Source organism: Vidua macroura, chromosome 1 (genome assembly GCF_024509145.1).
Source record: "Vidua macroura isolate BioBank_ID:100142 chromosome 1, ASM2450914v1, whole genome shotgun sequence".
NCBI lineage: Eukaryota > Metazoa > Chordata > Aves > Passeriformes > Viduidae > Vidua > Vidua macroura.
The window spans coordinates 58,986,882-59,001,837 of NC_071571.1; the positions used below are offsets into that span (position 1 = coordinate 58,986,882).

Consider the following 14,956-nt stretch of genomic DNA (forward strand, 5'->3'; position numbering starts at 1 on the left):
ACTCCCTTTTTCTTCTTCTTTTTTTTTTTTCTTTTTGTACCAAACTTATTGGTTTTCTGTCTCATTTTTCAAGATCTTATCTATTCATCTGTTTCCCACTTTCTCTAACAACCTGAATACCACCTTCTTTCAACTACCCACAAAAAAAATCCTTTTTCTCACAATACTATTCAACACAATACACCTTCCTCCAAGGAGATAAAGCTCAACATAATCTACATTACATATACTTTCATTCATCTCCATTTACTCACCTTTATTTTTTTCACTCACTCTCACACACATTCACACCCTCAGGCCTGTTCATTTATACTTCTCGACTTCTGCTGGGTCAAGTTTTTTTTTGGTTTTGTATCTTGCCCACCTGGACTGTGTAAGGTTTTATACAGACAGGCATGGGCATGGGGACCCTGGGAGCATACCTCGCAAACCTGGCGTAACCCTCAGAACCTTAAGTACTGACACCCCCTAAGTTTCCCACTGACTTAGGTTCAGCACTTCATACATTTCCCTTTATTTTATTGCACAGAGGAAGGAAACATTAGGAAACCTCTTAGACTTACACGAAGGGATTTCTGTTGCCAGAGAATCACGGATTGTGTAAGCCCTCACCCTGACCCCTTCCACCTCCCTGAGGTTTGGCTATCCCTCTTCTCTAGAGATAGCCTCAGAGTCAGGGGTTTGGACCTCAGTACCTTGCCCGATCCGGACTCCCCACACTCCCCACCCCCCCCCCCCCCAGGTGAACGGGTTACACAACTACCCTGTGCAGCTGCGGTGCTAAAAGGTCCTACGATACTGTGCCCTCCTTGCTTTGGGGTCAGCCTCTCTGGGCTTCAGTACCACTAGGCCTCCAGGAAGTGCCCAGAATTTGGTTGCCTCTGGTGCCAGTTCACCTTTGAGGCTGTTTCTGTGTGACTCACACTTTGTAGTCACAGCTACCCCCTCATGCCTGGGATAACAAGGCTTGTTTTGCGGGTTTTGCCTCAGCCCCTACCTGCACGGGAAACAACAGCTTGTTGGTGCGGGACCCACCCTCACACACACAAGAAGACAACAAGGTACCTTTTACTTTCAATTCACCTGTTACACTTTTAGGTGTTACTGGCCAGTCCCAGTGATCTTGGATATCCCTCAATCCAGCTGTGTTGTCCAACCCCACATGCTCTTGGGCATTTTTATCCCTCAATCCAGCTGTGTTGTCCAACCCTGGATGCTCTTGGGCATATCCTCAATCCAGCAGAATTTTGCTCAACCCTGGATGCTCTTGGAATGTTAATCCCTCAACCTAGCAGGTTTGAATCCTGGATGTTCTTGGGCACTCTTATCCCTCTATCCAGCAGAATTTTTAGGGGGCACTTCCACACTATTTCTTCTTTTTTTTTTTTTTTTCTTTCTTTTCAGTGGATTATGCCAGGAAGACCCTCAGCTTCTTCTCTCCACGGGGTTCCACTTCTTCCCTGAGACCCAGTCCCACTTTCCCTGGGGGGGATTCTCTCACACCTTTTTATCACTCACTTTGTCTCTTTACTGGCCGACTTTTCTCGAGAAAAGTTGAAACCTCACCATGGGAGACTACCGCACTCACTTGGCAGGTCTGGGATAACCAGGCCGCCTCTTATTCACACACATTCATCCCCCCCTTATCCGCCCCGTCCAAACAAAAACTTACCTATTCTTTGTCCTTGGGTCTTTGTTCTTCGGGTACACTTTAGTCTTAGGGGCTAATTACCGCGGTTTTAGGGAATCCTTTCCCTTTTCTTTGTTTTATTGTCTCCTTTTGTCCATCGGGATCGTAACCTGCGTCTGTTGGTCACACTAGGGGAACAGAGCGAGGCTGCCTAACAGGGCAGGATGTGTCTTCCTCACCCTGACTCCTAAGGCACCGGCAGAGACGTGTTAGAAACCATCCTCTGCTACCATAATTGTGAAAAACACCCATCACTTGGTTTTTAAAATCTTAAAAGTTTATTAGTAATAAAATAGTTATTAAAAAATAGTAATAAAATTAAACTAATAAAAATTTGGACAATGAGGATTAGGACACTACGAGACAAAAAGAATTACAGACATCCGGATGTTTTTGGGCACTAAGCTGCCAAAAACTTGCCTTGTGAACAAAGGAATAACCCTTAAAAGCAACAGCCTATTGCATATTTATATACCTTATACATGGTGCATAAATTCCCTGCAAATTAAGAATTTTTCTGGTTTTTGTCAACTTCTTCCCCTTAATCCTGGTGGTTCCATAAAGCCGGAGATAAGGTGGAAGAATGTTTGTCTTTTCTGATAAGGAGGCTGTAACTCTTCAGGTTTCATGTTGCTGTTATCTCTGTGCAAAGAGATTCTTGATTATCTTATCCCTTTCTTGAGCTAGTAAAAAATATCTTACATCACATAGTTTCTATTTTAACATTATGTTGTAACCTAAAACTATATTTAACACACTACTTAAAAAGGATTAATACAGTATTACAAAATAACCCTCCATAATACATATAGTATTCAATTTAATATTTGTGAAAAGACAGTCATAAAATATGAATTTTTCACAATTTTAAGCAGTCTAGAATCCAACATTTTTTATTTTATGAAGAAATCTTCACACTGAAAAATATTTTCTACTATACCTAGAAAGGCAAAATCATCCTGGAAAATACCCTAGTGGTGTAACAAGTAGCCTAGCCCAAAGATGCTACTTTTTGTAGAAACAAAGTTAAATAAAAGATATGTATGTCCAAAATTTGTATTCCAGCAAGGGATGACTGAGTAAACAATCAAATAATTCTGCCAGTATAACATGTTAGGATACAGATACTCTAAAAATAACTTTTAGTATGAAGGCAACTAAACAAGAAAAATAGATAAATAAAATTTTCCTTGAACAACTTATTCCAGCATCCTGTTCATCTACACATAGACAAAGTTACACTGCTCTCCACTATTTATGACAGGTTTCTTCTCCTGGAGTCAATACATATCAGGGATTTTTCAAATATCAAATAATACAGTTATGAAGTCAGAAGCCTGTAGTCAAAACCACCCTTATAAATAAACTATTGTACATGTTTACTGTCCCCTATATTTGAGTCAGGAGAACTGCTAGAGCTTAGTATTTTAATCTGACATGAATTTAGCCTTAGATTGTTAACAATAATGTCTTAGCAGTTGAGACAGCTTTTCATGTTTTAGTTTAGGAATATGAGAAGGCATGGAGGAAGTGAAAACTTGAACATCTCCTGATACACATAGTTTCAGACAAGCCACATGCTCAATATTTGTGTGAGAACAAAAAAAAGCAAAAATCTGCAAATGATGATAGAAACTTGTAAATCCCTGTTTTAATGGCTATTTTGAACAAAATAGGACTTTAGTATTTGGAACAGATATTGAGATGGATAAAGCATTCCATATACTGAAAATCACTATCCTTTATGGATATCAACATTTTACAGCTTTTAAAATATGGTAAATTTGATACTGTGTGTGGGAGTTACAAGTGGGTTTTTTATGAATGATGAGTGATTAGTATTTAACAGAAGGAAACACCTTCAGGGTATTAATTATTCTAATTTTACTTATTCCAACGCAGTTTGATTGGGCATTAGAGAGGGACACAGAATTAAAATCAGTTTTATGTTTCCAGTACACACAAAGATTTTTCTTACAGTTACATAAGCAGACTATTTTTCATGAAAATGGTTTGAGGATATGCTTTGATGATTTTTCATTTGGTTCCAAATTAGTATAGTTGTAGATTTTTTGTCTTAGAAAAATATGGTATTTCCCCTGTGAATCTCACATACTTCAAATGCCAGTGTTTTATACAAATTCTAAAGGAAATAGATTTTTCTATTTGCTGTGAAGATTTTTGGGTTGCAATATTTTTGCACTAAAGCATGTGTGATCCTCTACTCACTTTGTTACTTTCTTAGTTTTTTTATTTGTTCTGTTTTCCATTTCCTTTAGTTTTCAGATTTATGATCCATACTTTCTTTTATTGTTAGCCTGTGCTTTCTTTTGACTTCTTCCACTTCAGATATTTTGTGCTCATTTTAGTACAAGAAGGGTAAATGAAGGCTACACATAAAATCCCCAAAGCCTTCACAATCTCTAAAATGCCCAGAGTCCCAGACATCATACAGCTTCAAATTAATTTGTATGATTCCCTACTGGAAGCCTTCATGATAGACATCTGTAGCAATGCTTATTGTGCACAGGTATCACCAATACTACTAGATTATTTTTCATTGACTTGAGTTGTCTGTGGTAAGCTCACTGAGGTCAATTTGATGTCCAGAGTATGAGCAGCTACAGCTGCAACTGAAATAAATGGCCACTTTGCTCTACATAGTTTCCTCAGAGGAAAGAAACTCTCAGAGGGCTAGGAGACTGCACTGGTAGTGATACTGGGAAGAGGCACAAAAATCACAATGCATATCAGCACTGCAAAACTCTGTCAGAAGCTAGGTTCCATTACAATAAGAATCTGCATTAGCAAAGCTCACCCCTTCACATGAGCACAACCACAGAGTGAAAATACAAATTTTCAATAGTTTTTTAAAGCTACTTTGCAAGCCTCCAAATCATACCAGAAACTTTTGGAGAGATGTCCAGAACTGCAATGTTATGGGCAATTCATTCAGTGAAATTACCTCAACAGGTAATTTCCTGCTGCCCACCCAAAATAGTATTTATATAAGCTAAAACCACAGTTAACTGTGTTATTTAAAAGGTCAACAAGAACACAATGGTATTTGTCTTTTTTATTATGAAAGATACAAAAACAGAGTGTAGTGAAGCTAACATCAGAAACATGAACTTTTTTTGAACCAACTCCCCATTTACATACACAAAATTCCCCAAGTGGAACAAGATAAAATGTGAGACACATCAGAATACACCATATATACAAGTTTAGAGATTTAGTATCTGTTACTCCATCCATGATGGCTACACAAAAAGTCAATTCCTACCTGTTTTCCGCAAGTGTTTTAAATTAAGTTTATGAGACAACCCAAGCAAAATAAAGCTGAATCTGGGGAATGTTCTGCTATCTGAATGGTTACTTTATAAAAATAGTACAAAATAATAGAGCCAAGTTTTCAAGTCACACTGAATATTCTGTCAAATAGTCCATACTCCAAACTGATGTAAGTAAAAGAACGAAAACTGTTACTGGTTTTTATTGTCATCAAACTAGAAATATATCAGGAGTTCAAGATGCACTCGTTTTTAGATAACTAATCAGCTACTAGGAAAAGCAAGTATTTTTGTTTATTTTTTAAAAACTCTTCCTTCAAAGAGAAAAGCCAAATAAAATACTTGACCTTTCTTTGCATGATCAGACATTCTGATTAAAAGCATGAAATACAAGAAGACACATCACTTTGTATGGTTTTTAACTGGAACCAACTACTGCTTAATTGGTAAGGCACTTCTTCCTTTAGATCAGTCCACTTCCCTACATTTTAATTTAGCTCCATTTCACACAGAGAAGTGATTTCAGCTATACCATTTGTGATAGCAGAAGGGATGTTGTTATGAACTTTTGCTCTCCAAGCATGGATGACCTCAACAATACCTTCTGGATTGCTTGAACCCAAGTCACATAGTGAATATACGGCTGCCAGCTGCACACCCCAAGGTATAGCTGCAAAAAGTTAACAAAAATCAGCTTATAGAAACTTTGAAAAATCAGCTTACAGAAACTTTGATAAGCAAAAATGTTTTAGGGAATCTTGAATCTCTAGAAACTATTATTCAAGAACTGAAAATAAAACACATCCACAGTTGTGATGCCTAACACCATAACGTACAAAGATGACAACCTGCACACAAATTCCCTAATGTCTCATTTTATACTAACACTTTCCAGTTTTCTCAATTCAGCAACTTTTCAGTATTCAAAGGTGTACAAGAGTTGAGAATCTAGTGACTTTAGTTAGAGTAATCAGACTTAAGAAAACAGTCGGGTTTGAACTGAGTCTGAAATACAGACAGTACACTGTACACCATACACTACGAAGTTAGAACTTGAGATTGCAAGGAAGAGAAGTTATACAGGTGGTTCAAAACAGCTCCCTAACATTAACAAATACTTAACATCCAGAATAACTTAACAATGTGGATCTCTGCTGCTCTAACTGGCTTGTTTCATCTCATCAGTATCTTGGAACTTTCTCCCAATACAACAATTTTAATAGTAGTTAGCTTCAGCATAATTGCTCAGGTAAAAAAATTAGCTATTACTGTGCAAGTTACAATCACCCTTCAAGTGATCTTAACTTGATCACCCTTTAAGTGATCTCTAAAGCAGCTGATAGGCTCTTACATAAAACAGTCCAATTCCAAGGTGTCTGAAACCATCTCAGAATTTTTCTCTGTCTCAAACAGAAGGTAATACTGTTAATAGCTCATTAACTTTGCAACAGAAAGGGAATCAAACTGAAACTGTTTGACCTGTTATACACTAACAAAGACTGCACGAGCAGGCTATTTTGCCATGTGTACGTTAATTTATATTCTGGCATTGCAAAACTTCACATTGTGGATGTTACACTCAAGTTCCTCTAAAAGAATATTACCTTCATCTTTTGCATGCTGTACAAACTGTCCAATTATGGAACTAATATTCTTCACTGCGGCAAGATAGCCTTCCTTCAAACCTATTTGTCCTAATCGACCTGAAAGAAAAAAAGAGTTACTACATATCTGACTATTTAGACAATCAACTTCCCAGCTTTTATACTTCCCAACTTACTGTTGAAGTGTCAACAGAAAATGCAAATTTTAACTACAAAAAATTCTTGTTACCACATTGTCTTGGGAACAGCAGTTGTCCAATTCCTTGTGTAACTAAAGACCCCAAGGCATTTTTCTTCAGATTGATTCAGCCTCCCATAGGTTTACAATTTTAAGTATAAAGTTCAGAAGGAATGCCATTTTTGTTTAATAAACAATGTCATATGGCCAACATACTGAAAATATTTATTGAAACTCAAATTATATATATTTACATAAAATGCCACCTAGATCCCAAATAAATTCATCTAACTTAAATTTATTATGATATTAAGTTGCATAAAAAACCATATTTTATACATTTTGCTGGAAACATTTTGTGTCATGGGAGGTTTAGGTTAGCTATTAGAAAAAGGTTCTTCACCCAGAGTTTGGTTAGGCACTGGAACAGGCTCCTCAGGGAACTGGTCACAGCACCAATCCTGTCTGAGTTCAAGATGCATTAGGCACATGGTGTGATTCCTGGGGCTAGACTGTGCAGGGTAGGAGTTGGACTTCAATGATCCTAGTGGGTCCCTTCCAAATCAGGATTTCTATGATTGTATGTGTGGCTACACATGATTTCATTTTAAATACATAAAACATGTCAGTATTTGTTATCATGAATCAATATGACATCTCTCAAAGCTTAAGTACCTGCTTTCCACAGGCTGATAAACAGAAAATACATGCATAAAGATCCAATAAAATTCAAAAATACTCCAACCCCCTTTCCAGACAGGCCTGACACTTTCATAAAGACATACTTATACAAAATAGAAGTTCAACAAAGAATTTAGATTACTTACCAATTAGCCTGAGTGTCAATGCTATAACACTATCACGAATTGACTGAGCAGTTTCATGCCCCTTTCTCTTCTTTATCCAGTTATCCATAGAAGGCCAAAGCACTTTGCTGTGAAAGAAAAATGAATTTGAAAATCTCATACTGCATGAAGGGGTGGTTATAGTATTTATACAATAATGAAGGCAAATGACTCTTTTGTTTATTACTAATTTTACGTAGACTGATTTGACAAATGTGTATGAAATCGTGTTGCTTTCAAATGTCATGTTGATATGTTTTGTAAGTTTTTTATATGACTGAAAATTCACTTTGTATGTTACAAGTAGGATGTGATGCTTGGTTTAAAACCTAAAAGGACCCAAAGTAAGACTTTTTTAATCCTTAAAATTATGCTAATAGACCTAGTTACCTATTACCAGCACAACTCACAGACAACCACCTTGGTATGGCTTTAATTAAGACTACATATGTTTCACTGAAGCTAATTGTTAATAATTTTTGAAGTATTTCAACCAAAAAAACGTATTTACTACATGAAGATATGGAATTTATATACAAGACAATGATTATAAGGGTCACTTATTATGTTATGTCACAGATAAACAAATGTCCCCTAAGTCATGTAACCTCTATATAGAAAATCAAGGCTGTCAGATCAGTGTAGCTGTCAAAATGGAGTCTTTCAAACAAGGTTAAGTATGGTAGCAGTCCATATCCTGGATTATAGGTTCAAAGAAAATGTAAGACATTGAATCTAAGTATTATAATTATTTTAAAATTAAAATCAGACTGAAATCAACATAATACATTAATGAGTATGGATATATTTCACTTTCAGCACAGAAGCAGTGTTATTTTCATATCAGAAATTCCACCCTTGTTTTCTACTGGGGGGGAAGAGGAATTCAACAAGTAAGTTCAGAAGAAGACAATCACTTTGCTTTGCTGTCAGACAATTCATCTCAAAATCTTATACAGCTATTTTGAAAGCAATTCTTTACTAGAACAGTTCTAACAGGGTTCATTTCTTGGGACAATACCATAAAATCCTACATTTCCTCACTGATCACTCCTATCTTAAAATAATGCACACATACACAGTAATCTAGGTCTCATCTGGCTGAAACATCCTCATTTCTAAATACCTATGCAGTATTTCATTATGCTAAAAGCTAAGTCATAACAAATTTGGGAAACAAAAAAAATACCACCAAAAAAAACCACAGAAAAAAACACAAAGGAAAACACTTGAAAGACGTGATTGCCACAATACCTTATAACATTATCATGTGTCCAATCCCACTTCATATGAGAGCAGAGTAGATCAACAGCAAATATATACTGCCAAGCATCTTCACTGAGATCTTCTCCATACTGCTCACTCAGGTGAAATTCTACTTTTGTACATGACTGCATTTCTAAAAGCAGGTTTGAGACCATAATACCAGCATCTAAAGATGAAGTCTGGAATTTCAGAAGGTAATTATCTTAATGCATAAGAAGTTACCAGCCCAGAACCAAACTCTTTACAAATATTTGATACTGACTGTGTACAGCATCTTACACCATATATCCAAGTTTTGGCTTGAATTAACACAAACAGAGTACATAGCACAAAACCTTCAGTACTAGGTATCTTTCCTGATGCCTTTACTAAAAGGAGAGTTTGGGATAAAAATACCCAAACAAGAAAAAACAGATCTCACACCCGCTCTCTCATCTCCTCCTACAATTTGGAGATTTTTATTTCTCTCAATGCAGCATTAACATAAGAAGAGTCTTTTTCCAGGGCAAGATGATTAGTCTAATAATTAGTCTAATATAAATAATTTAAAAATTTGTTACTCTTTATTCTTCATTAAGGACGAATTTGCAAGCAAATACTTTCAATAGTTGAGGTAAATAAATATGTCGTGTAAAACCATTCTGCTAATTAAATAGCTAGGAGAAGAAAGGAAATTATAAAACAAACAGTTTTTGAATATCTGACATATAAAAAAGTCTAGGCTTATCACATAAACAGAATGGGTGCTTGGCAGGTCTCCTCAGTACAAAACCACATATAATTGGCAAGTTCTGCCATGGTGCAAGTCACTAAAATGACATGCTTTGACCAAGAAATAAATACCCACCCCAAGTGAGTTTTACTTTCAGAAGTAGAATAAGCTTCTCCAAAAATTATATGTATAACAGACTGTTAATCACAATTCACTTGAAACTTTTACCTGTATTTCCACCCAAGTAAAACAGAGCTTACAGACAGGATGATGTCATCTCCTATCTTCAATATAGAAAATTCTGAGGTATTTCTCCCCAGCTGCAGCAGTTCTCATATTTCAGAGACCCATTAATAAAGTAGGTAGTGTAACTGCAAATATTTCCAGCAACATTTACTAGGACATTCTTATGTGCATCTCTACTGGCATGATATTAAAAGCTGTAACTTAACAGAATGGAGAATACAAATTCTTTGCTAAACAGGGACTGTAGTACAGCATAACTGAATACCAGAGCTTAAAGCGACATCACAACTGTGATTTAATAATAAAAAAACCAGATACAAATCCATGCCAAATTAACTCACTCCTGCACTAAAGCAGGAGGTTTAGGGGGCTGTAATTTCAGTGATACCATATTAAATTCAGGGCTGGCTTAAGAGATTAAAGAAAAAAAAACTACCTAAAGGCTATGATGACAGCAGTAAGACTACTGCATTCCTCAAGGCAGTTGTAGAGCAGCATGTTAGGATAGGGAATAGATGAGCTATTGTCATGGTTTAGCAATGGTATTCTCCAAATTAGTGCTCCCACTGAAACAAATAACTGCTAGCTTCCTCTCTCCTCTCCCTTCCTCTTCTCTGTGACAGGATGGAGAGGAGAATTGGAGGCACAAAATATAAAGATCACAGGTTGAAAGAAGAACAATTTACTGGAAACAGCAATGAGATAAGAAAACAAACAGTAATAACAATAAATACTAATGATGGAGGGTACAAAAGAGAGAGACCAACAATTCACATGGAAACAACAATACCTTACCTCTCCCTCCACCACACCATGTTGGTCTGGAAGGGACTCATTCTCCCTAGAAGAGACTCCCTTCCCCAAATCCCTGGTAACGATGTGAGGTGGTACAGAATTAACCTCCAGGTCCCAGCCATGCCCCCTTTTGGCTACTGCAAAAATTAACCCTGTTCTGGCCAGAACCAGGACAGCTATGAATCAGTATGATTTTGTTCACTTGATATATACAAAATGATTTTATTTCCAGGAAGCAACCCTGGCGTTAATATGGACTTTTCAAAAATATGGAGCTCTAGCCTTTAAACAGACACACAAGCCTGTTACACAAGCTCCTTTAGAAGCAAAGCACCTCTGACTTTCCATCTGCATGATATAAAATTGCTCCCAATGATTTAAATTTTTCCTCCTTGCAACATTCTTTTCAGGATGGTAATATGTGCCTGCTGAAAACTGATAGAAATTAAATGATTTGCCGAACAGCTCAAAGACTTGAAGTCAGCTCTCACTGACCATCCTTCTCCTGGTATCACTGGTTTTGTATTGATCACACTGACTGTTTATGAAATTAAGTTTTTTTTGTGATAAACAAGTATTTACAGTCTACCTTGCAAAAAGATCATGAGTAAAAAGAGACAGCCTCATCTTTAAATTAACTGTAGTAACATATTACCTATTACACAGAGAACTGCAAAAGACAAAACAAATACATATTTTAAAAAGCAACAATACAAAGCAAAAGAAACATCTCAAAGAACAGATCCACAGATGGAAAGAATTCCCTAGTCCAACAACGCTCTAGTTAAAAGTTTAAAAACAACCTCTACTTTTAATGTTCAGTAAATGGATTAATATTTAACAGGGAAAACAAGAAAAGTATTGTATTCTAGTAGGGTCTAGACAACTAGGGAAAAAATGCCTAAAGTAGCATTAGTTGTGCAATTGTACAGCTTCTATGGGATATTCACACCCTTCATTAGAAAATAAAGTTGCTTGATTTGATTCAGCCAGCAAAGCAACCAATGCAGACAAAAGCTGATACTGACAATGAAATCAGACATTACCTGTTCCCAGTTGAGATAAGCACTTAAACAGGCCAGCATCTCATTGCTTGCATTCTGCCTGACAACTAATTGCATAGCTTTATTAATTGCACCTTGGAAGACAAATATGTCAGACCATATGTTTGTGATAAATAAAAGCAATTTTTCTGAGTCTGGAAAGTCTAAGGAAAAAAAGAAATAATTAAGTAAATTTTTAACATTTAAAACACAAAAATGAATATATTCAGGTATTAAAAGCTAGTAGTACATTCAGCAAGGTAACTAGGAAAAAAGGCACAGAAGTCACATCACAACTCAAGCCTAAAGAAAGGGAGTCATACTACAACATCTCAGTCCCAAGACTAAGTAAGAAAAGATCCAAGAAAAAAAAGAAACACCAGCAGAACCCCAAGAAATCTTAAGCCACCTCCCCCACTGTAATTTCATTCCCTTTCTCTTCATCTTTCTTACTACACTTTAGTTCACTGAAGGAGAGTGGTCTTAGAGCATTGAAACTGGATTCTTTTAAGATTAAATTAGACTGGAAGATGCACTCCAACAACCCACCTAATACATTCCAGTCACAAATAAGCACCCTGATCACTGGGCCAAACTAGAATTAGTCCAAAGAAAAAAAATCTACAGTACTTGCTAATACCTTGCACCCATTCACCTGTGAAATTATATATAATTATATATATATGAGATATATACATAAAGCCCGCAAAGAACTTTCACAGAAATTCAAATCTGATATTTCTCAGCAGTTTCCCAGACTTTGTCAGAAAACTTATATATTATGCAAGTTGTATGTGAGCATCTATGAATGTTACATGCTTCCATTTGTACTTCCATAGACGTAAAAAATTGTGCTACTCCATAATTGAAGAACCTTCATTCAATAAAGTAATTCAGAGCAAGTATCTGACAGCTATCAGTTAGACAGGACAGTTCTAGGCCATCAATGGGAAACCAAGAGACCCTTCTGAATACCAAAGCTGAGAGCTCTAAGGCAAAATACTAATATAAAACATGAATGTGTAGACTGTAAGCAATAACAAATACATTGGAATAAGTAAAAAAGCAGATACTACTTTCATGCATGAAATGCTATACTGGAATACATATGCCTGGAACATTATACAAAAACCAATGAAATCAAAAAAACTGAATATACCTTCCCTCTTCACTTCAGCATAACTTCTACATTTTTTGAAAGATCTTAAGTACTAGAAAGCATATCAAAATACAACAAATCAAGAAGCTTTACTGAATATAAAGAATTTAGACTTCAATGAAGTGTTTTGGATGGACCTTCTACTCTGAAGCTGCTCATCATATGAAGAATTCACATTTTTCTATCAGAACTTCTTTCTATCAGGACTGTCGGTGAACTAGAATTACTGACAACTAGAATTGCCTGCCCAGGAATTTGAAACACTTATAAAATTCACTCAACGATGAGTAAGAGTTCAAGGGGCATCAGAAACAAAGAAAAGTAAAAAAAAGAAAAAAGGGAGGGAACAGAGGAGAGGTAAAAGGAAAATTAACCAAAAAGGTAACATATTCTTTATTAGTCACTTAAGGCAGAATACTTGAAAGGAGAACAGAACAAAAACGATGGACAAGTCATCAAGACAACAGATGATGCTAGTCACTGTTTATAGTGAATTTGGTAATTGTGTAGCTTTTGTTGCCATAATTCTGATGGAAATATATGAAACTACATGAAAGAGAAAACCCTAAAATAAATGCATAGTAATCAAATAAAACCAAACAAATTTTAAAATGCCTAAACAGCACTTAAGATGTGTTTACAGCTGTTCCCACTCAAAAAATAACTATAAAACCACAGAACAATGACAATAGAAACTTATGCAATTCAATGTATAGAAGAGATAATCATCCAATAGAAGTCTGCATTTAGCTATTAAAGTCTGGATCTTAGAAAGGAAAAAGAAAGGAAAAAAGGGGAAACGTTTAATATTTGCAAGAGCCTACAAAAAGAAAAGGCAGTAAGATACTGCAAAATAAAAGGTTTAATTATTATTTTAGATGCAGAAAATATATCTGACAAGTAATAGCTTATAACATAGTGCAGTATTAAAACTATTAACATGAAAGACGTAGAGTTATAACAGACTGAAGGATAGAAAAACAGAAGGGAAAACAGGAGTTCAAAAAAGAACTTGAAAATATTACACCACCTCAAAAATGGTAATTAAGAACAAAATGAAATCACAAACCTTTTTAAGATTAAAACAAAAAAAAAGACAGGAATGTTATATGAAAGATAACAAGTAATTGAAAAAATCTCAAGCTTTAGCACTTTGTCAGCACTCTTGGATTTTATTTTAATGTGAAACACAGACACCAGTATACTATTTTTAAACTTAGTGAATATTAATCTCCCAAAACTAAGATTCTTAACTTAACAATAATATGTGTGTGTTACCTTTGTTCCTGTGACCAAAAGGCAGGGGAGTAAAGGAAGGGAACCAAAATGGAAAAAACTTCTCAACAAAGCAAGAATTTGGATAACAGGAAGTAAAAAGATTTTAAGGAGGATATATTATAAAAATACCCTGGTTTTGATCAAGGTATTGTCCAGCTCCTGAAACTATTTTAAATACCTGGTTTTAAATCACACTTACTTTATGAATCAGTACCTCCTCAATTAAAATAAGAAAATACTAATTGGTTAAAAGGACGAAATTCCCAGAAATCACATTATCATTTTGGAGATGGTGGGGAAATGAAAGCACAGCATATCCTAAACAAAATATTTCCTTGGAAAAATACGTAGACTACTAAGAGGCCAGGTCACGACAAAACTACAGTACAGATGTGGTGGAACTATGAGAAGGGGAATTTCTTCTAGAACAGTCTATACTTCTGCATTACAGAAAAGTTCTGGAAAACAACCCCTGAACAGGAAAACAACCCTTGAATAGGATTTCTGGTTTTTTTTACAAACATAATATTTCTGACACACTACAGCAAAGACACACAGCACATTTAAGATATAAGGCCACTAAGCCACACTATACCTTCTTTAAGTAGACTATAGCAGAAAAGGCGGGCTCTTTCCAAATCTCCCAACTGTCGACAAATTCCTGCATAGACTCGACACAGAGCCTGACTGAAATTATAATTTGTGGCATTCTTCTGAGCCTTCAGCTTATTGAGAATAACATGCAGCAAGGACTCTGCTAAATGCTATAGGACACAAAACATATTGTTAGACTGTTACATACTTAAGAATACTTGACAACATTGTAGTCGTATAAAAAGTAAAAAGA

The 14,956-nt window shown here is 35.8% G+C and overlaps 1 protein-coding gene across 4 annotated transcripts in view; it reads right to left on the reverse strand.

The window, feature by feature from the left end:
• Positions 1-4,751: 4,751 nt before the first annotated feature.
• Positions 4,752-14,956, reverse strand: part of ICE1 (interactor of little elongation complex ELL subunit 1) — a 72,602-nt gene continuing 62,397 nt past the window's right edge. For 2 of the 4 annotated variants that reach the window (XM_053980148.1, XM_053980235.1), the window contains 6 exons: positions 14,705-14,873; positions 11,676-11,836; positions 8,865-9,055; positions 7,593-7,699; positions 6,588-6,686; positions 4,752-5,653 (listed from right to left, as the gene is read on the reverse strand). In XM_053980148.1, coding sequence (XP_053836123.1) covers positions 5,472-5,653; positions 6,588-6,686; positions 7,593-7,699; positions 8,865-9,055; positions 11,676-11,836; positions 14,705-14,873 — 909 coding nt within the window. In that variant the 3' untranslated portion in view covers positions 4,752-5,471. Of the gene's footprint in view, positions 5,654-6,587; positions 6,687-7,592; positions 7,700-8,864; positions 9,960-11,675; positions 11,837-14,704; positions 14,874-14,956 lie in introns of those variants that run through there. The other 2 variants (XR_008437545.1, XM_053980325.1) reach the window with 2 other exon arrangements.